The sequence below is a fragment of the Myxine glutinosa genome, unplaced genomic scaffold, assembly GCF_964187855.1.
Source record: "Myxine glutinosa unplaced genomic scaffold, kmMyxGlut1.1 SCAFFOLD_2865, whole genome shotgun sequence".
Taxonomy (NCBI): Eukaryota; Metazoa; Chordata; class Myxini; order Myxiniformes; family Myxinidae; genus Myxine; species Myxine glutinosa.
In genome coordinates this window covers 1-21,355 of record NW_027618959.1, presented here as the reverse complement: position 1 = coordinate 21,355, position 21,355 = coordinate 1, and the positions used below count along the sequence as shown (strand labels likewise).

Below are 21,355 nucleotides of genomic sequence, written 5' to 3'. Positions count from 1 at the left end.
GAATGTGGTGAAAATGGTCGAAACGAGACGAAACCTTGAGCGAAGCGCAAGTCCTGCGCGAGTCAAAATGGCCGACGGCCCGGTCTCGTGGCGCAACGGCACGACGATGATGACGATGATTCTCTTCAGAATCCACCACAAAACCTGACACGCAGGTTGATCTGTCACAGCGATAACAACTCTGTCGCAGGAATCCCTTTCCCGGGAAACCAAAAGTTCACTCGTGACTCTTGCTCGCCAACATTCGCTCCAGACCGCAAAGCAACTCGGCTTTCTTCTCCAACTCATTCGCTCTGCCTTCTTTCTCTTCTTCCTCTTCTTCGTCGTCGTCCGGTTCCCGATCCGGTTTCCTGTTTCTTTTAACTCGAACTTTTCACCTTTTGAAAACAGTTCATGAACAATAAACCTTTTGAAAACAATAATTGTACATGGAATCCAAAATGTTTACAGTGGATGAAAACCACCACAACGGAAGTGACGAATCCGTAACAATATATATGTATATACATATATATGTACATACATATATACAACACAACAACAACAACATGCATTTTAAGGCCATTTTCCCTGCGAGAGCGGGGGTTAGCCTTGCGGTCCCCATGACAATCTTCTTATATATATACATATATGTATATTCTATGTATATAATATACATATATATACATATATGTATATCATATATATGTATATTATATATACATATATATAATACTCAAATTATTTTTTACACATTTGGTGATGGTGTCATGTTGCAAAATGTTCAGAAGCATAACGATTTCCTCCAGTCTTTTTGCCCTTTTAATATACATATCATTGTGTTCATGTCTACTAAAAGTGGTCAAACACTTTTTTTTCTTCTCGAATTGATGTATGAAACAAGTATTTTCTGTCATATTAGAAGTTGGCCAGTGTACATCACATTATGTCATATTAGTTACGATGTTGTTTCATGGAAAATACCCAGATGTGTTCTATTTTACCACAACATGTCGCTTCCTCCGTCTAATGGGTTAAAGTATGGGGAATGGAGGATGGAGCTTAGCTGCTGGAAGATTCAGGGGGTGAAGTCTGGGCAAAGTCTACCAATGATAATGCAGGCTCTCTTGTATGGAAGATAATAGCACATAACCCCAAGAGCCATGCTCAATGTAACTTGTCGGGAAACTTTAAGAATTCCAACGGTCCTGGAAAAAGGATATGGTAAATTATTTAATATAAAGCTATATAGGTGAAGATTATTTTTCCTTGAGGCAGCACAAAGTCAATTTATGGGGAAATATGTCCTCTTTGTGTTGACCCTACAAGTGATGGATCCTGAACTTGCCTGAGATTGAAGAAGAGTCACAATGGCAGAGAGGTCTCTCACAGATTCCTCCACCTTCTCCAGCCTTTCCTCTGGCTGTGTGAGCGAAGAGTCTGAGATCAGTGATTTAACTGTATTAGGCCTAGGAACAGGGAGGTGGAAGTGGGATTTGCCATGAATGAGGAGCAAGAAAGAACAAAGAAAATAGAAGAGGCGAAAGAAGAAAGAACAGAGGAAATTGTAAAGCTGGGAAAGAAAAAGTAAGTGGTGTAAAATGCTCAGCCATCGAACTGCAATACAAGGCTCATTATGTTAGGATTCCTGGTTCAAATCCAATAAATTACGTTGCTTTGTCCATTGTCTCTTAACATCCTTGTACGTCATGTAACAGTACTTGATGTATCCTAATGTCTTTGCCATGCATGTGGCAGAATAAAGTGGAGGCAAGATGCCCATGGATGTAAAAAAGGGCCATGGGGAGGGAGGGGGGGGGGGGCTAAAAAGACCTCTTCCACGGTTTGTTTACTATCCGGAGCATTTTAAATTTTAAATTGCCAGCATCCATGTGATGCATGACCTTAAGATTCTGAACATACAGTGCCTTCAGAAAGTATGCACACTCCTTGACTTGTCCACATTTTGTTGTGTTACAGCCTGAATTTATAATGGATTCAATTGAGATATTTTTGTTGCTGATGTACACATACCCCATAATATCAAAGTGAAATTTCCTTTTTAGAATTTCTTTTTTTTACAAAATAATTAAAAATGAAAAGCTGAAATGTCTTGAGTAAATAAGTATTCAACCCCTTTGCTATGATACTCCAAATTGAGCTCAGGTGCATCAAATTTCCATTGATCATCCTTGAAATGTTTCTACAACTTGATTGGAGTCCACCTGTGGCCAATGCAAATGATTCGATATGATTTAGAAAGAAACACAACTTCCTATATAAGATCCCATAGTTGACAGTGCATATCAAAGCAGAAACTCTACCATGTAGTCCAAGGAACTGTCCATAGAATCCCTTGATATAATTGTGAGGAGGCATAGATCTGGGGAAGGGTATTGTTACGTTTGTGGGGGTAGGTAATTAAATACCTTAGTCAAGGTAGGATTGTCTAGGGTAGTGTGCTCTGACTATCGTGAAGAAGAAGAAACCTTCCTGTAATTAAGTCAGGCCCGGATGTCGGTGTAAGCAACATATGTCTCCATGTGAGGGGTGGAGCTATGCTAATTAGTTAGGGTAGAAGGGTAAATTCCCTGTGTGTAGTCGCGTCTGTATTTTTCCCTTCGTTCTTATAACACTTACACCACCAGCCATGCATTCGGCACATAATTGTGAATAACGTCATCGCCGACCAGATCCAGACAATACTACTGACACCACCCAGCTAGAATCTTCTCAATGGGCGCCAATTGTGGCCATAAGGCCACGCCCCAAAGGACGATTGGTTGGTGGTGAGCAGGTGGCGCTCGGTGATTGGAGTGAGTGTGATGTCGGAGAGAACGTTCGAGATGAAGGAGTAAAAAAGGACACCTCCCGCCATTTTCTCTCTCTCGGTCCTGGGGTTTCATTGCGAGCAGACGCATTTCTCTCTCTCTCTCTCGCTCTGCTCCTGGCAGTTCATGGCAGGTGGTTCGACTTGCCTTGTCTCTCTTGCGCTGGGTTTAATTGCGAGCGGATGCATTCCCTGTCTCTTTCTTGGTCTGGCCTTCATCGCGAGGGGTCACAGTTATACACTCTCCTTGGTGCTGGCTCCGTGATGGCTGCGCTTCGTGCCGTGTGCTCTTGAGAAACAGCGTAGCTTTGTGGAGCGTGGAACAAGCGGAGGAGTCAGGAGTTTTCCGCTGCTTCACGGGTTGGTGGCTGCTCTGGGCGCGACTGCGCGCCATCTTGTGTGGTTCCTGCGCGGTGGTTCAGGGACCGGTCAAAGACGCCAGGTGGAGTATCAGCCAACGCACCACACTACACATTTATTTTCATTTATTATTCCCTTGTGTTGTATATGAGTCCGTGAGGAGGGTCCCTCAATTTAGGAATTTAGTGTCCCCTTTTTATTGTCCTGCATTTATTTTTATTAAACCATTATTCGTTGCATTTTAATTGTTGTATCGTTGATTGATCTGTCTTGTACGTTTATTTGTTGTGGGGATCGGATAACCCCGGTGCCGCGTCCGTCCGTGCAGGTAAGGACCTCGCTGCCCTCCACTACCCCAACCCCCCCGCCCCCCCTCCACTGCGCATGCACAAGGTACCACCATAGTTGGGTATATGCCTCAGAGTTAAAGCTCGTTTGGTCATCTGTTGCCCTGAGGTCTTCACTACAGGGTTGAAACGACAGTATAAAACAATTTCTAGAGTGTTGAAAATTCCCAACAGCACAGTGAGCTCCATCATTAGGAAATGGAAAGAATATGGAACTACCCAGACTCTTCCTAGAGCTGGCTTTCTGACCAAACAGAGTAACCGAGCAAGAAGGGCCTTGGTCTGGGTGGTGACAAATAACCTAAAGACCGTTCTGACAGAACTATAGAGTTCCTTGGCTGAGATGGGAGAACTTGCCAGAAGAACAACTGTCTCTGCAGCACCTCACAAATCTTGACTTCATGGGAGAGTGGCCAGATGGAAGCCACTTCTCAGAAAAAGGCACATAACTGGAGTTTGGAAAATGGCACGTGAAGGACTGAGAGTATGAGGCAAAAGATTCCGTGGCCTGATAAGAACTAAATTTAAGGGTGTAGTACTGGTGAACAGGTGATTTTTTTTTTTTGATTTTTTTTTTTAGCTGAACAGTTTCCTTATAGTCTTATAAACAAGAATCATGCTATTAGAGGTCATAGAAGTACCCCTAAATATTGAAAAATTCAAATTTCAATTCAATTCAATATAATATTTTGCATTTTGCATGCATGAAATTTGTTATAACTTTAATTTGCATCATTCTTTTGGGCTGAAATTTGGACAGGATATTCAGAATATCACTTCCTTTAAAATGATGAAGGCTTTTGTTTATAGGAGTAGCCATTGTGGATTTATTGAAGGACAACCAAGTTTTATCTGGTAATTGGCATAATTAGCTAATTAGTGAACATTTGACATAATTTCACAAAATCCTCTCATCAGGTAGTAGAGTAACACATGTATAATACATGTACCAAGTTTTGTGTGAAAATAATGTATGGTGACATAGAAGATAGAAGTAGAAATGTGTTCTTTGTTTTTCCTTGTTTTTTATTGATGGTCTAATTTATGCAAATTATATGCATGTAATATGACAAAGAAGCGTTGAAACTGGTCTGAGTTAAAGCCAAGATTATATATTTCAAGAAAAACTGAAAATTAGATATTAACTTGACTTTGTTTTTGTGTAAAGGCCTCTCAAAGGTACCTATGTAGTTTTCTCAATTTTTCACCAGTATGACACCCTTAACTCTTTGGCCTCAATGCAAAGCGCTACATCTGACGGAAACTGGGCACAGCTCATCACCCATCCAACACTATCCCTAATGTGAAGCATGGTGGTGGCACCATTATGCTATGGGGATGGTTTTCAGCAGCAGGGACCGGGAGACAGTGGACTGAGAGTAAGGATAGAGGGAACAATGAATTAAGCCAAATACAGGCAAATCCTTGAGGAGAACCTGCTTCAGAGTGCAAAAGACCTTAGAGTGCGTCAAAGATTTACATTCCAACAGGACAATAACCCGAAGCATACAGCCAAAGCAACACTGGAATGGCCCAGCCAAATCCCAGACTTTAATCTCATTGAGAATCTGTGGAAAGACTTGAAGATTGCTGTCCACAAGACCCCTGGTAAACCCCCGATTTTTTTTTTAATGCCGTGAACAAACTTTAGTCACAACACAACAAATATAATTTGTGCCAAATTTGGTCTCAATCCCATCAGCGGTTTCAGAGAAGAGGTTTCAAGTGTTAATGGACGGACGGACTCACGGATTAACGGACGGACTGATGGACGGACGACGCGCCATCGCATAAGCTCCCCTGAACTTCGTTCCAGGTGAGCTAAAAATCATTGATAAGGTCATATACTCTGAATAATAAGTCTTTGTGTTGGAGCTACTTTTTAAAGCAGTTATCTAAGTTGCATGGAGTAGCTTGTACATCAATCACATACAGGGCAAGGACATTATGAGACATCAATCAGCATACATTTATGTGAAGTAGGACATGATAAGAACATTAGTCCTAAGACAATGGACAAATTATGTTAGGATAAAGGATTTGGACCTAAAATACCAGTATCATGAACTACTGTACATGCTTGGATGGGAATGTCAAATATGACCACCTGTATTATTTTATGTTATTGACTCATTGCAGATTTATATTTTAATCATTGTAGAATTGCCGAAAGAAACATTTGTGAAAAATAAAACTAAGTTTTCAATATTTTAAAGATGCCGGTGTTGGGTGTTTCTTACCCAGTTACCTGTTAGTCGGAAAATGCGATCCTTTACGTTGATGAAAAATGTGATCCTTCATCATAATGCTGGAGTTTTTATCTGATCCACCTGAGTCAACAGGAACAGTGAGCTCGTGATGTGAACTCATTTGTGCTTGTGGAGAAGATGTGGGGACATCAATATCCTCAATTTTCCGTGAAGAGTTCAATGCAGATTGTGAAACAGTGGGACCTGTAGTAGTTTCGAAAATGGATATTGGAGCTGGTGAATTGGGATTCAGGTGAGTTCTCTGATATCCATGAGTATTGTGCACCTGCTGATTTATGGGCCGCTCGGTGTTATAGGATGTGGTGAAGGTAGGCCTGTCACTGGGGTTAATTGGAAGGTTTTGTGTTGAAGAGTGTCCTTTGACCTCTCCTTCAACCTGTTCCTGATTGGCCAGAGTGCTGCTTGCCCCGGTTGAATTGCTGAAGCTTGTGTTTTCAGAAGTGATCAGTATCTGTGGTGAGCCAACAACATTAACATTTTCTTCACTTCCTGTAGCCAGAGGGAGATAAGTGGGTATATTTTCTGGACGCTGAGTTTGATTTCCTGAGCTAATTATTTTAGCTCCTGAGTTTTCCTGCCAAGCAGACTTTGTAGGCCATTCTTTGCCATTAAGGGCATCATCAGGTCGACGTCTTAATTTGGCGGTTGTGGTTTCCACTTGGTCTTCTAGCATGTTCTTTGAAACTTCAATATTCATGCTCTTCATAGCTGGCTCTTTCGAAATGGCCAAAGGGATTAATGGTCTAACCATAGGAGGCGTTGTGACCCCAGAGAAAACAAGGCCTGTGTTGCTAACACTTGGTGACACATCTTTAGCAAACTTCAGTTTGTTTCTATTACGCGGTAGCTTTTGAAGTTTTCTTATTTTTGAAGCTTTCCTAGATTTTTTCAGACTAAACCCCTTATGGACTCTTTCATGTCTTTGGCTTTGTAGCGAAAAGTGTTGCTGCTCGACCGAAACAGCATTCTGAGGCGTTTCAAAAGCTTGTGGAGAGGCAGAAAGCTTTTGTGAAACTTTTCCTTTTGTTTTTACATCTCCGGAGCCATTTGGAACCCGGATGGGAGAAGCTTGAGTGGTGTTTTCGAGTTCACCTGTGGAGGAAAGGTTGACATGCTTTCTTGATGTTCATCATGAAAACGTGCATACACAGGGGCATAAGACAATGAATGATAAATTAACTGGAAAATTGTGCCTTAAAATCACAGACAAACAGTGTTTCTGTTTTTAAATAGTATTTATAAATTATGTATATAAATGTTGCATACACAACACGTGGTTAAATATTACAACAAAACAATGGGGTGGGGGGGGGGGGGGGGTAGGAGAGGAGGGTCTGGGTAGGGGAACAAATACAATTTTAGGAAATAATTTCTTTGTCATATATAAAGCAAATATAGTGTGAAACAATAAAGATCTAATTGAGGTTACAGGTTAGGATGTCAATTTCTCCAAGGAGAGACTACATTTTTTCAAGGCGAAAGTGTTGGTCAGTGTCTGCGGACAAAGAAAACACTGCATAATAGGTTTGTCAACTAAAGGTTGGCAAAGGTGTTGCAAACTGTTGTGGGAAGCAAAGTCAAACTGACTTTTAAGGCAGTCCGACGAAGGGCTAATGCCCTGGAGCTCAGATTTATACTTTTATTTCTCACGGCTTTTAGCAACACTTTTGTCACATTTCAGTTAAAAAACAAAACAACCACCTTTAGAGGCCATTTTTCCCCGCAAAGCGGGGGTTGGCCTTTTTCGGGAACCGTGGTTGTTGTTGTGTTTCGGTCCCCTATTTGAAGCAATGTTTTACGGCCGGATGCCCTTCCTGACGCCAACCCTTGTTGCCGCCTTTAACGACAAACAGGGAATTACCAGTGAACTGGTACTCAATTAGCCGACCTCGGAAGGTTATGACAGGCTGAGTCAACCCCCCTGGCGTTAATTCAGCGATCGACCGGGATTCGAACCCAGGATCCTTGGATCCTAAGCCGGCACCCTAGCCGCAAGCCCAACTCAGTTGATAAAACCTATTGTCCAACAAGAAACTAAAGTACCACACAGAGGGGACGAAGGCGAATAAGCAATGACGGTAGTTGATAACCCGGTGCTGTTCTAATCATGTTGGCATTTTGAAGAGAAGAAAACAACAAGTACAGATAAATTCAAAGTACACTGCCCCCATGCCAAATAAATAACATGTCCTCCAGCACGTCATTTCCGGGTCACCCGGCAATGCCACCATGCAGCACATAAAGACAGTATGATGTACACTACAGAAAGTATGATGTAGAGACAGGGAGAGATGTACAATAATTGATAAATTGCATAATTAAATAAATAAATAAGAATCGTAAAATAATTAATTCCTTAATCAATTGGCTAATAGCATACCGAAACCACCAGTGTTTCATACAAAGCTGTAACTTTTTGAAAATTAATTAAATGATTAATTATTCAAAAATTACGTAATTAATTGATTAGTTGCTTAATTTATAATTAATCGATTAATTGATTAATCAATAAATCAAAAATATCCTTTATAGCCAAATCACTTGGTCACTGTCATGTCCAAATATCAGCTTCCTTGGTCAAAAGGTGCCTGAGATATTGCCCAGATGAGAAAGAAAATAAATAAGTGATTAATACTTAAAATAAATGAATAACAAAGAAAAAAATTCCCTTTTTAAGGCCATTTTCCCTGCTAGATCGGGGGTTAATCTTGTGGGGCCCATGACAATCATCATGGTTTCCTTTTTGAGGCAATGCTTTTATGGCCGGATGCCCTTCCTGACGCCAAAACTTTAGTCGCCTCTTACGACACGCAGAGATACGGTGTACCTATTCTAAGTCGGGGCACACACTAGCTAAATAAATTAATAATAATCGTAAAATAATTAATTTCTTAATCAATTGTCCAATAGCATACCTAAACCACCACCGTTTCATCCGAATCTGTGACTTTTTGAAAATGAATTCGGTAATTAATCAAATATTTAAATAATTCAATAAATCCAAAATAGCCTTCGCAGCCAAATCACTTGGTCATTGTTGTGTCCAAATATCAGCTTCCGAGCTCAAAAGGTGCCTGAGATATTGCCCAGATGAGAAAGGAAATAAATAAGTCCTTAATTAATTGATAATAATGTCCTGTGGACGACTCTATTAAGACAGAGTGTCCGCGGATGGCAATTGAGCTTAATGAGGCGTTATCCAATTGATGGTGGACGATACGTGAGCCGGGAGGTTTGGGGAAGAATGCCGGCTTACCTGGGTGGCCACGACGATGTCCTCACCCTTTGAAAATAACTCACAAACGAAAACGGAATTTATGGTACAAAAATAAATGATTTATTATTCGGAACCCGAGAACAATGGATGCGACGATAAATAACTAAAACCTAGGTTGGGATCCCTCTCACAGACTTCAAATACAAGACAATGGAAGGATGAACAAAATAAATCGTTGTGTTTCTGTGGGTGCATCTTATCTGTCTGAATGTGGTCGTCGGGAATTGCCCGGGATGGTCAGCTCCAAGCGCGGTCGTCCGACCACGCTCCGGTTGGCGCGAACCACAGCCTCTCTGCACGACCCATCCCACGCCACACAGCACAGCACTCACACGCAAGCACCAGGAGAGGATGAACAACAGGGGAGGATGATCGTCGGCGCTCAATCACCAAGGTCCAAACGGGAACGTAAAGCAAGGGCAGAAGGGAGGTCCACGCAGGAAGGAGGCCAGAATGAGAAGAACCAACGCAAATAGACAGTCCAGAGCAAGAGGGCCAAGGGAAGAGAGGAAAATGCTGGTGAGCGAGAGGTTTTACTGCTCGGCCTCTGACGCCAGGTCTCTCTCACTCCCAACCAGTGCGGTTTCATTGTGACCTTTCTCGCCTTCACCCGTCAAAGGCGCTTCTCCTTCAATCAGTGTGTAGCTTAATGTGGTTGTTTCGCACATTCCTCACTGATTGGCCGAGTGTCCCGCGCCCTTGGTGTTACGTCATCGTGTGACACGTCATTGTCGGTGGCCAATCAGTGTGGCACGTCCTTCATCTTCGCTACCCTCCAATCAGCGACCTGCCTCCAACTCGCTCCTCCCCCCTGTCAATCACAAGTTCTCCTGGGCGTGGCTCTCGGCCTGCCTGTGCGATGTTTTCTGCCCTGCCAGTGTTGTCAGCCCAAGTGTGTGGTCGCTTCCGGTCTGTTCTTCCATAAGTCATTGTTGCGGCGGGGGAATTAATTAATGTGGTGCACTAATGGGGCTAACTAATGTAGGTGAGTGCATTGCCATACTGGACACTGGATAGATCACAGGTTTGTCATACTGGGGAGTTAGCCTAATCCCTATTCTACCTATCACCCGATCCTCCTCGTATGATCACAGGTATACACTTAATCCGACAAACCGGGCTAACATAACTTATTACATCGAGATTCTCTAGCGCGACAATCGAAGCACCTACCTATGCAGATCTACCTCAATGCATATATGCCCCTACGCAACCGACATAACAATAATTAAGTAATTAATTGATTAATGAAAAAAACAAAAAATACCATTTTTACCAAAGCAGGTGCTCACTATTGTGCCCAAATTTCAGCTTCAAACAAGAAAGAAAGAAACCGGAGTAAAAACTGAGAACTCCCTTTCGGTGCATGTCTCGCCAGGCCCCCTTCGGTGCCCGGCGAAGACGTCACGCAGTGCCTGGAAATGGAATAGGAAAGCAGCGGTGTACAAAAATTGTATTTTTTGTGTGGGCCTTAAACACTTCCCTCCACCAACTAAGGAATGAGGTTGAGGATCATTTAATACTACCTTTCATGTAGCTACAAAGAGAGGCACTGAATGAATGATAGTTTTAAGGCCATTTTCCCCGCTACGACGAGGGAATCACGGACGGGGGACGAGCCTTACTTGCCCCATGACAATCACGGTTCCCTGTTTGAGGTAATGTTTTTATGGCCGGATGCCCTTTCTGACGCCAACCATTAGTCGCCTCTTATGATGCGCAGGGATACGGTGCACCTTTTCTAAATTGGGGTACACACCGGGATCATTCATCCCAGAAAGCTGGTATTTGCTGATCTCGGAAGGATGACAGGCTGAGTCAACCCCCCTGGCATTAATTCAGCAATCGACTGGGATTCAAACTCAGGATCCTAGGATCCCAAGCCTGCACCCTAACCGCTAAAGCCACGGTCCCATAGAGCCTGCGTTGGTATACGATGGGCTACGATGGCCCAAACCTACGATGGCCCACGATCACTCTGAACAAGTCGGCATGAACTGATGATGATGAAGTGATGGCTGATGGCTGGGGTTTATATACCCCCAAAGTAGCTACCCCCAAAGTAGCTACGAGGACGCACGACGACGCAGGATGCTCCTGCGTCCTCGCAGGATTGTCGTACGTTGTCGTACGATATCGTACGATGTCGTACGATGTCGTACGATGTCCTACGATATCGTATGTGTCATACGACGGTCGTACGATGGTCTACGATTGTAGGATCGTGGACCATCATAGACCATCTTTTGAACATTTCAAAAGATGATTTTCCAACCTCCGATGGCCACAAAATCGTATGTCGACGCAGGATGGGCTCCACAATGCTCCACGATCCTACCATCGTAGACCATCGTATACCAACGCAGGCTCTATGGGACCATGGCTTAAGCCAACACCAGGCTTTTAGAGGCACTACAGAGCAATTTAAAAAATATATCAAAAAAGCAAACTTTGCCGAAAATATTCCCCATCACTCACTGATGAACCTCTGAAAGTGCGACGAAGATTTGTTTAGCCATCTCTGAGAAAGATGGCAACAGACAGACAGACAGACACGTCTCTTATAGTGTAGATGCCAAGGAAGGATGTATCCTCAAATGAATAAAAAATTTGGAAAAAATAATCGAACCATTCTTATACAGTACTCTCCAGTGCTTCTCACATGGCATCGCGGAAGAATGTTATTTGTAATGTGCTAATGAGACTATCATTTAGCTTGGTACAGAGTGTGATCTCTGTAATCATGAAACTTCATTATAACACTGTCATTTTGAAGATTTCCCAGAGGAGGTGCCACATCCTGAAACATGGTGATGAATGAAGAGCGCTTTACACGTGGCACTTGGAGAACGTACAAGTTTCCTGGACGTGAAGAAAAGCTTGCCTTTCACTGAGGATTGAGGAATGCGTAAAATCAAAGGCCTGTGATAAAACTGTCAGATATGACAAACATGGAAATTGCTACATTGATACTGCCAGAAAATCCTCCCATGACCCCCTACACAGCTGTGGAAACTTCTAAGCAAATGATACAGGCCTCGTTCAGGCCAAGGATGTTTTGGGCCATGGTCAAAGCTTTCTAAACTAAACGTTACAATTAAGTAAGCAATAAAAAGTTTCCTTCAGTTTTATTTGATTGTAGAAATAGCTTACTGGAAATTGAAAAGTGTCACGATCGATTCCTTGTTCATTTAAGTAATAAATACTTCGAGCTTGATTTCTTTTTATTGCATGGTTGCACTTAGTGCTAGGCAAACTTAACTTCGTAATAAACAACAAGCAATAAAGTATTTGATTTCTGACAGATATTTGGTGGAACGATGCCCGAGAAAGGGCATAACTGCAAGTTCTTCATTTGACATAACTTTATCACTCTTAATGTACAAAGACTCAACTGTTAAGGGGCTAATGAAAAATGAATTTTAAGCTGCGGACCTGTCTGGCCATATTTACCAGCAGACATTAAAGATCCAATGGTGTCTTTCGATTAGGAGTCGTTGAGTTATCACTGACACGCTGAACAAATGACACATTCTAGCACTAACTAGTTTCAGCCAAGTGGCAGACCTGGTCTGTTTTTGAAGACTTCAGAACTCTTTTCAAGCTTTAAGAACCACCGACTCAATACTACGGGACGTGTGGACTAAATAAAATGAAGAAGACTTTTTTTACATTCACCTTGCAAGAAATTACTTCAACTCTTTTCAAGCTTCAAGAACCATCGACTCAATACTACGGGATGTGTGGACTAAAGAAAATGAAGAAGACTTTTTTACTGTCACCTTGCAAGAAATTGCTTCAACTCTTTTCAAGCTTCAAGAACCATCGACTCAATACTACGGGATGTGTGGACTAAAGAAAATGAAGAAGACTTTTTTTACTTTCACCTTGCAAGAAATTGCTTCAAACCTCGACTTCTGAGCGAAAATTGATGCATTGCTGATCACAACGGATCTTAAAGTAATCCGAACGCTCACCATTAAACCAAGAAAAACAAATATTTAAAATATAAACATCACCTTCCCACGAAGTGTGCAAAGAAACTCATAAACTGTGTACAAAGGATAGATAAATACCACCTCACTCCACACCTCTTAGATCAAACTTTGTTAAACAATCCTTAAAAGACTTGTAAATACTCGCCTCATAAGTGCCCAGGTCAGTTCCATGATGCAGTGAATGATGTCATTGCTTAGTTAAACTAGACGTCATGCAAATAATAAATCATAATCCCAACAGACTTATGTTGACTCAATATGGTCATGCTAAGGAATCTCTTTGCATAATTCATCGTTTTTGGAAAATGTGTCCTGTCTTGATCCAGTGCACATCTCTAAGCCAGATGGTGGGTTCAATTTTTTTTTAAGTCTCAAGCATTTCCCTCTTATTTCTCCATCTGAATAAGATAATTGAAAGGTTAAGTAAAATAAATGGAATCCCTTGTTAATGGAAAACACACCTCGGAAGACCATGTTTGTGGAAAAGCATGTCACTTGTGTCAACGAAAAACATTAAAAATCAGCTGGAAGCAACATGGTGCTTTACATGTTTAAGAGATTTGCACAACAAACCTCCGAGTATCGAAAAGGATTTCTGCATGATTAAATATGAGATGGAGTCAAAAAAAATTCCCTTTCCAAAAAGTTTCAGAGCTAAAAAAAAACAATAAAAACTTGACTTCTAATATGATGGCATCAGGAAACTCACCGACTGCTGGAACTACATGGAAAAGGACTAACATCTGTACTGGATTTGGCTGGTGCAGGACCATTCCTTCATCGTCGGCAGAAAAACATTTTGACTTCCCTGGGACTTCTTTATCTCATCTCTCTCTATGGATCATATCAAATACAATGGTTATCATCATTTTATAGGGATCCAAGGCTGATGGACGAGCTTATATGTAAATTACTGGCAGGACAAGGAGACGTAATTGGACTTCACAATGAAATAGGCAATGGAAAAATCAACACAGTAGGGCGTAGGCCCTATGTGAGATTTGAATCTCGGATCGAGGCATATAATGAGCCAAGTGCTGATATGGGAACATTAAACAGGCCAACTCAAAATTTCGGAAATATTGACCATGATGAGATGAATTGTATTTGTTCCACAGTTATCGAATCTATGCTTGCCTTAACAACCACTGCAGAAAATTCCCAAGTCTCATTGTTGCAATACCAAAATCTTGTTGTTGTTATTCTACTCCAATAACCCCAACATACATATAAACAGAAACAATAAGTAGCACCATGCTCACCAATTTACTCCTTCACAATGAAATGCCTACACTCTCCAAAAGGTAAAACCATTAAGGAAAACAAATGATTAAAAACATTCTCGAAGACGAGGATAAAAACAAAACACAAATGGTGCATATAACCGCACTCTTTTAAGCTGGAGATGCCGACAAAACCGAACAGACCCCAGCTTGAAACACTCAGTCCGGCCAGATGCAGCAACACAAGGAAGGTTCTGATTTGTTCAATCATCGCTCACTGTATACCTTCATTTAGATAAGCATGAAGATTGGGAGATGACGAACTCCAGCTTGAACCCTACATCAGCCCGAATAGTTTTAGGGACTGACATTCTCTAACATGGCATCTGGTCCCAACAAGCTCCAGAAAATACAGCACTTATTAGAATCGATATCGGCATTATCTATTCTGGAAACACGACTGGAGCAAGGTCTCAGTCGTAGAATGAGCATGAGACCTTCAACACTTTAAATCACATAAAGTGCAAATACATTTGCTGCAACATGATTTGGAAAGAGCAGACTAATCATAAACATAAAGATAACTAAATGAAAATGCAACAATAAAGTAGGTCTAGATTGTTTTGATTCTCTACGTGATTCCATTTTGGATTTTTATTGCAGTGGTCATATGGCCCAGGATGGGTCGGTAGAAATGCCTCTTTCAAACCCGTTCCTGGGTCTAGACATGAGACAGTGGATGAGGCGGTGCATCTCATAAATGCTGCATCCCAAGGAGGATGGGGGTCGGGTGGAGGGGAGGGTCTTTCATTAGCATAGGATGAACCACGGTACCATAGCGACCGTTGCTGGGCACACCACAGTATGCTTTTGGCTCCGAGGGGAGGATGCCGCACGACCAGCTGTGCCATTGCGTTGCCAACATTCCAGGCCAAAAAGTCACTAATTTTGTCCAGGTTCACACCGTGACATGCAGAATTGCTGAAGCGTGACTTTCGATTAAGCATGACCAGTCAACACAATTTGCTCACCACTGACCCCAGAGCAAGTGCGGTCGGTCACACACCGCTCCTGGGGATCCGCGTGGGAGAGAGACCATGCCAAAAAGGACTGTCGATGCAGTTTGCGGGCTGCGCCTACTCCGAGCTTTTAAATCCTTATTTGTGATGCTTTTTGAGCTGGCAGAGGAAGGTGTTTATAAAGACTTGTGCCTGCGGTACAATATCCATAAAACATAAGCACGGTGATAGGGCCAACTACACGAAGCGGATGACCGCAAAGTTTACATTGGTGGTACACGATCCTGGCAGTATTTCAAATGTTTCATTGTCCAAATCAAAACGTGACCTCCCTCTTTCAGCATGATGCTGGGCCTATCTGCAGACTACGTGAGAATGAGTGAACTTTATCACTTTGTTGTTGCATGTATGTATTTCGAAGATGTTTACAATATTTCATGAAATCCTTCATGTCAATATGAATGCGGATGGAACATTCAGCTTAATGACAAACCCGAGCACGTCTCGGTGTTCCCTAACAGCGATGCTTCAGAACTCAGTTTTACAGTGAAATTTGACTTCGCTGAGGATCAAGCAGAGAATCTGACATCTTAGAGGAAGGGACGTTATCCGCAGGGGTATTCTATCACTGTAAATTCTTGGTTAAGTCGAAGAAACGTCTATTGTCGAAAGGTTTATTGCCACCAAGGAAGCATCAAACACAAACAGTTCCCATGTTTGGCCTTCCCACAAGCCCCACTTGGTGAGGCCTTTGAACCCTGAGCTTCGAAGTCCCTTTGTTCGCGTTAAAGCTCCCTGTGTGAAAGAGCTAACCAAAAATCAGTAAGATAGGCACACCAAGTGGCTTAACACGTTTCCTTGGAGCCCAGTGTCCACCTTCGGAAAACCTAAAATTTACTTGAAGCCTCAAAAACCAGCTTGCGTCGATAGCTATGCAATAGGAATCAGCCACAAGAAAGGTGTATTGGGTCTATCATGATCTATCAACTTACGCATTCTCATTTTCGACAAATGATGGAGGTGAGACAAGCATACAAAACAGGAAAATCTAAAAGTTAGTTCTACGACTAGAAGGCTGGTTGTTTGACTGGCAAAATAAGAAACCTGAAGAAAATAAAGGAAATACAAGTCAAGAAGGTTAAAAAAAGAGAAAATATAAATATAATAAACCTTGAAAAATAGTTTGAGTACAAGGAACCAAGCTGTTTGTTTGGGTATTCTCTCAAGTTCATTTGAATCAACACCTCCATATCTGTGCCTGAAGAAGAAGGCTACAATTCGAGCTTACCATGTTTGAGGCACGTCCAAGGGTGCTGTGGAAGCCCACGGAGATAGATTTTGGCTTTCCGCCAGTAACCCTGCAGAGAAGCAGACATGACAGCCGTAAAGAACCCAGAGATATGCACCATAATGCGAACAATGCCAAACATGCCATCACATAACCTCCTGGGGTTATAAACAGTGTGGTTCTACAACACATAATGAATGCTTGAGAGGTTCTCGTCAGTCCGAATAACTTTCTATCTGTCTGTCTGTCGGAGTGTGTACATGTGTGCTTTAGAGAACAGACACAGTTATTGGTTGAGATTTCATGGATTCTTCTTTCTCTTCTCTGAAGAATCGGGGATTCAGACGCTGCTGAAGGTCATACCAATGGGCTGTTAATATTTTGGGGATTAGAGATTGTAAAAAATTTTGTTTTACTTGTGAGAAGGTGCTTTGTGTGGTAGCCAGAGGCACCCTGTCAAACTTCATGAGATGAAAATAAAAATATTGTGCCTATCTGTTGTACAAAACCATGGTAACAGAAGAAAAATTGTCAACACAGATGGTGTAATGCTTTTTAAAGTGAATTTTACAAATTCGTAAAAAAAAATTATTTACATCGTGGGAGAACAAACCGTCGGCAGAAAAACTTTTTTGTTTGTAAAAACAAAACAAATTTTACAAATCAGTTTTACAAAAATGGTGTATTTTACAAAGGGCATCAAAAAATATTACAATTAAAAGTTTGTGCATTTTTGTAAATCATCACAGGCTCATGGAGGAGCATAAACACATCACACACACCTGCAGACAGAGACATCACATAACACTGGACTCAACTTTTTATTGTTTTTAAACATCAAACAAACACAGCTAGTGACCTTGGGACAAGTGATGTAACTTCCCAGAGAACTCTGGGTGTCAGCGAAACCATCTTGCGATATTTGTTTTTTCTGACATCAGCTAGGAAATTAAAGAGAACTCTGCCTCACTCTCCACCCACCTCATGGGATGCAAACCTATGGCTTTTATCCATGCTCTATCCTCCAAATGCTGAATGTCAAGCAAGCAGCAGGTACCATTTTTAGAGTGTTGGGCATGACTCGATCAGGTTAGGAATGGAACCACCAACCTCCCAGACTCAGTTTCAGATGAACAAGATTTGTGTAAGAATTTCAAGCAATTTTTCTTTCGACACATGGAAGTACAAAATACAAACACATCAACCTTGAAACTGAGCAATCGTTTTCACTTCTTCCATGTTCAGGACATAATCTTCTCCCATGCCCATCGTATCAATATAGCAACAATTAAACAAGTCCATAATCATTTAAAAAGAAAAATCTGAAGGTTCCACTTTTACAAAATAAATCACTTTTAAAAAATGGCCATTAATGTTCTCGTACTCTAAGATAATGAGCAATTAAATGTACCGGTAGTTATGCATTGGTAATATACTTAAATGTATATTGTATATTACCTATTACTTACATGATAAATGTAGTAAATAATTTATATGATAAATGTAGGTTTTTTTTGAAGAACTGAAGTACCTATATTTAACGATAACTGGTGGATTCTTTGATTCCCCTCTACATAAGTCACATAAGGTATGTATGTATGTATGTATGTATGTATGTATTGTATGTATGTATGTATGTATGTATGTATGTATGTATGTATGTATGTATGTATTTAACCCATATCCATTTCCAATCTCTTTTCCAAATCTCCCAATCTCAAACATTTCCCAATCTCAAAGTCATTCCCTATCCATTCTCATTCTCAAGCACCTGCTCTTCTTTTCTCTTCCTTCATTCAAATGCAATTATTGCAACTCAAATGCCATTTTATCAGGTTATCCCAACTACCCTTTCATGTATGTAATATGTAAATGGCTCCTATAGGTCAGCCAAGCTGTCCAAAAGACCACACAATGTTATTACAAGAAATATCAGTCAAACTGTGGTAATACCATCATAATACCAGAAGGTAATACCTTCTCCATCGCTGCTCCCACCCTCTGGAACTCGCTACCTCACACCATCAGAGACTCCTCCTCACTCACCACATTCAAAACATCACTCAAGACCCACCTGTTCAACACTGCATTCAACATTTAACCCACAGCATCTAACCCCTGACTATCTCCTCTCCTTCTCCCTCCTTTGTGCTTTGAATATTTCCCTATTGATTCTTCTTTTTTTGCAATTGTTTTTATGTTTTGCTATGCATTATGTTTTGCACTCTGTCAAAGCGTCTTTGGGCTTCCTGAAAAGCGCTATATAAAATAAATGCATTATTATTATTATTATAAACTTCAATCAAGAAAATCCATGGGTCGTGCTTTAGAAGGTTGTCAAAGAAGATTTTCAACTGGAATACCTTGGACATAATTGAAACATTTAATATTTTAATTTTGATGAATATCCAGATGATCGGAAACAAAATCACTCGAATTTTGGAATTTTCACGTACCTATTCAAAAAGATATATGCACAGTGTGCCGTCCCTCAGATGAACGTTAAACAGGCATTCCATCTGCAAGCATTGGTTGGTAGATGTTAAAGATCCCACAGTGTCTTTCGTGAAAAGTAGGCGAGTTATCACCTGCACTCGGGATGTTTAACATCCACCATTGACCAGTGCAGACAGACTTATGTATCCTCAGGCTTAACGTCCTTCCAATGGTCGACACATATATTGATGTCCTGCTGTGCATGCAAAACACCGGGATGACAGTTTAATTGGGTTGAGATTCAGACCCAGGCCAGACACCCTAGAGGTGAGTGCGCATACCTCTGGGCTACATGAACTTGAGGCTACCTGAAAGCATATTTAATGTATAAATATGAGTCATGGAAGTGAATTATGAGGTTTCTTGTACATAATGCATGCGCACATCCCATGTGTAAATGCAGGAAAAAAGAAAGAAAAAAAAACCCAGAAAATATTAGAACAGAGGACTCAGTTAATGACACGAATCCCGATGGATTAAGGCAGCTCTGATATTATTTTGTTCAATTCAAAATTGTACAAGGAAGCAGTGGGAGCGAGGTTATAAATGCAATCCCATGTTTGGCACAACAAAATAAAATATTACTGTTCCTGTACGTTGTTTAGTCATGTTTGCTTTTGAAAATAATGAAAAAGGGAAGCAGGTAAGCAGGAAGCGGGAAGCAGAAAAAGAGTTGGATGGTCGTTTTACCTTAACTTAGATGCAAACATAATAGATGATGCAAACGTTTTACCTTGGAGAACACCGAGTAAGAAAGTGTGTAGAATGGTGCAAACATAAGCAGAATTGTTTAACAAATGCTGTGATCAAGATTTAACTCACTGTGAATTGGCCACCACTGGATGGTAAAGCAGATGAGGAGAAAGCAATACGGAGATCCGATGGGAAGGAGAGAGCCAGGAATGGGCGACTATCCGCACCAACCAACTCCAGCGGTGGATCGCAGTCCACCATAAGGCGAAGGTAACGAGAGGAAAAGTGCAGTGCCACACGTGCCCAAGGCAGGTGAGATGCTGAGGGTCAGGAAGGCCGCTCATGAGTATAGACGGGAAATGTTTCAATACCACTTCCCTGTAACACATTCGTGCGATTTGGGAATATTTGTTCCGGTGTAATATTAACCTTGTATTTAACTATAGAAGGTGTTGTCGTTACCTCGGCGAAATGGTGTGGGATCAGGAAAGGTAATACTGGCTGGTGAAAAGCTGCCATGCTGACGGTACTCCAAGCCAAAGACCTTGGTTCTAGCATCAGACCACAACTCAAAAAAAGGACGGCCATCGCGGGCTGCAAGTTGTGGCGATACTATTGATAGCAGCGGCCCCGAAGAATGTCGACTTTGCCTGGCTTCAAAGAGTAGGCCAAGGGCTCGATGCGGCTTTGCCAGACGTGCCGTGATGCGTGGAGACATGGTCAAGTGTGGTGATGATCGGCGCATCTTGTAAGCGGTGCGAAGGGGGTCTGTCTGTGATCGGACACCTCTGTTTAGGCCAAGGATTTTTAGAAGGTCAATTACTGTGAAAAGAAAAAGTACAGCAAAGTTAGTGAATTATTTTTGTCCAATCTGAAGTAAAATGTGAATTTCAAGGAGTTCAATGAGATCATAGTAGGATGGAAAATTGACATGAAACAGAACACGTCAGTAACAATAAGTTAAACTAATTCAGATACAGAACAGTCTCAAGCTAGAGGACACCATTCCAAGTAACATGATAAATTGAGTCTGATTATAACCTTTTAGAAAATAAATGTGGAAAAGGAGTTGGAAGGAATTCAATTCAGTGTAGGAATCACTGGAAATTTGGTAACAAAACCTGGGATTTTCTTATGTAAAATATGTGAGGATCAATCATTTCAAGAAGGAGATTAAGAACAAAAAAGAAATGCTCCTGAGCTCAGAATTCAATTTAGAAAAGGTCAAAAGTTTCTGTTATCTTGGAGAAATGATAGACGCATCAAGAGGAGCAGAATTAGCCCTTAGATCAAGAATAAATTCAGCCTGGAATAAGTGGAGACAATGAGGTGGTATCAGGAAGCACAGAAACATTCCATTACCTGCAAATGTTAGAGTTTATAAAGCTTGTATTGGACCAGTATTGATGGAAGTGAAACTTGGGTAATGAGGACTGAAGACGGAAAAATAATGGAAAGAACAGAGGGGAGAATGATATGATGGATGAAGGGATTGTCTCTGAAAGAAGTAACTGAAGAGATTGAAATCAATACTTAGATGTGCAACATATAAGAACTTAGGAAGATGAGACTTCG

The 21,355-nt window shown here is 41.3% G+C and overlaps 1 protein-coding gene across 1 annotated transcript in view; it reads right to left on the bottom strand.

Moving 5' to 3' along the window:
- LOC144889335 (uncharacterized) overlaps positions 1 to 21,291 on the bottom strand; it is a gene marked incomplete at its 5' end in the record, with an annotated part of 45,685 nt that extends 24,394 nt beyond the window's left edge. The window contains 7 exons of the mRNA XM_078769517.1: positions 1,328 to 1,448; positions 5,765 to 6,878; positions 16,592 to 16,661; positions 19,910 to 20,100; positions 20,243 to 20,602; positions 20,759 to 20,880; positions 21,143 to 21,291. Coding sequence (XP_078625643.1) covers positions 1,328 to 1,448; positions 5,765 to 6,878; positions 16,592 to 16,661; positions 19,910 to 20,100; positions 20,243 to 20,602; positions 20,759 to 20,880; positions 21,143 to 21,291 — 2,127 coding nt within the window. The remainder of the gene's footprint in view (positions 1 to 1,327; positions 1,449 to 5,764; positions 6,879 to 16,591; positions 16,662 to 19,909; positions 20,101 to 20,242; positions 20,603 to 20,758; positions 20,881 to 21,142) is intronic.
- Between the last annotated feature and the right edge of the window lie 64 nt (positions 21,292 to 21,355).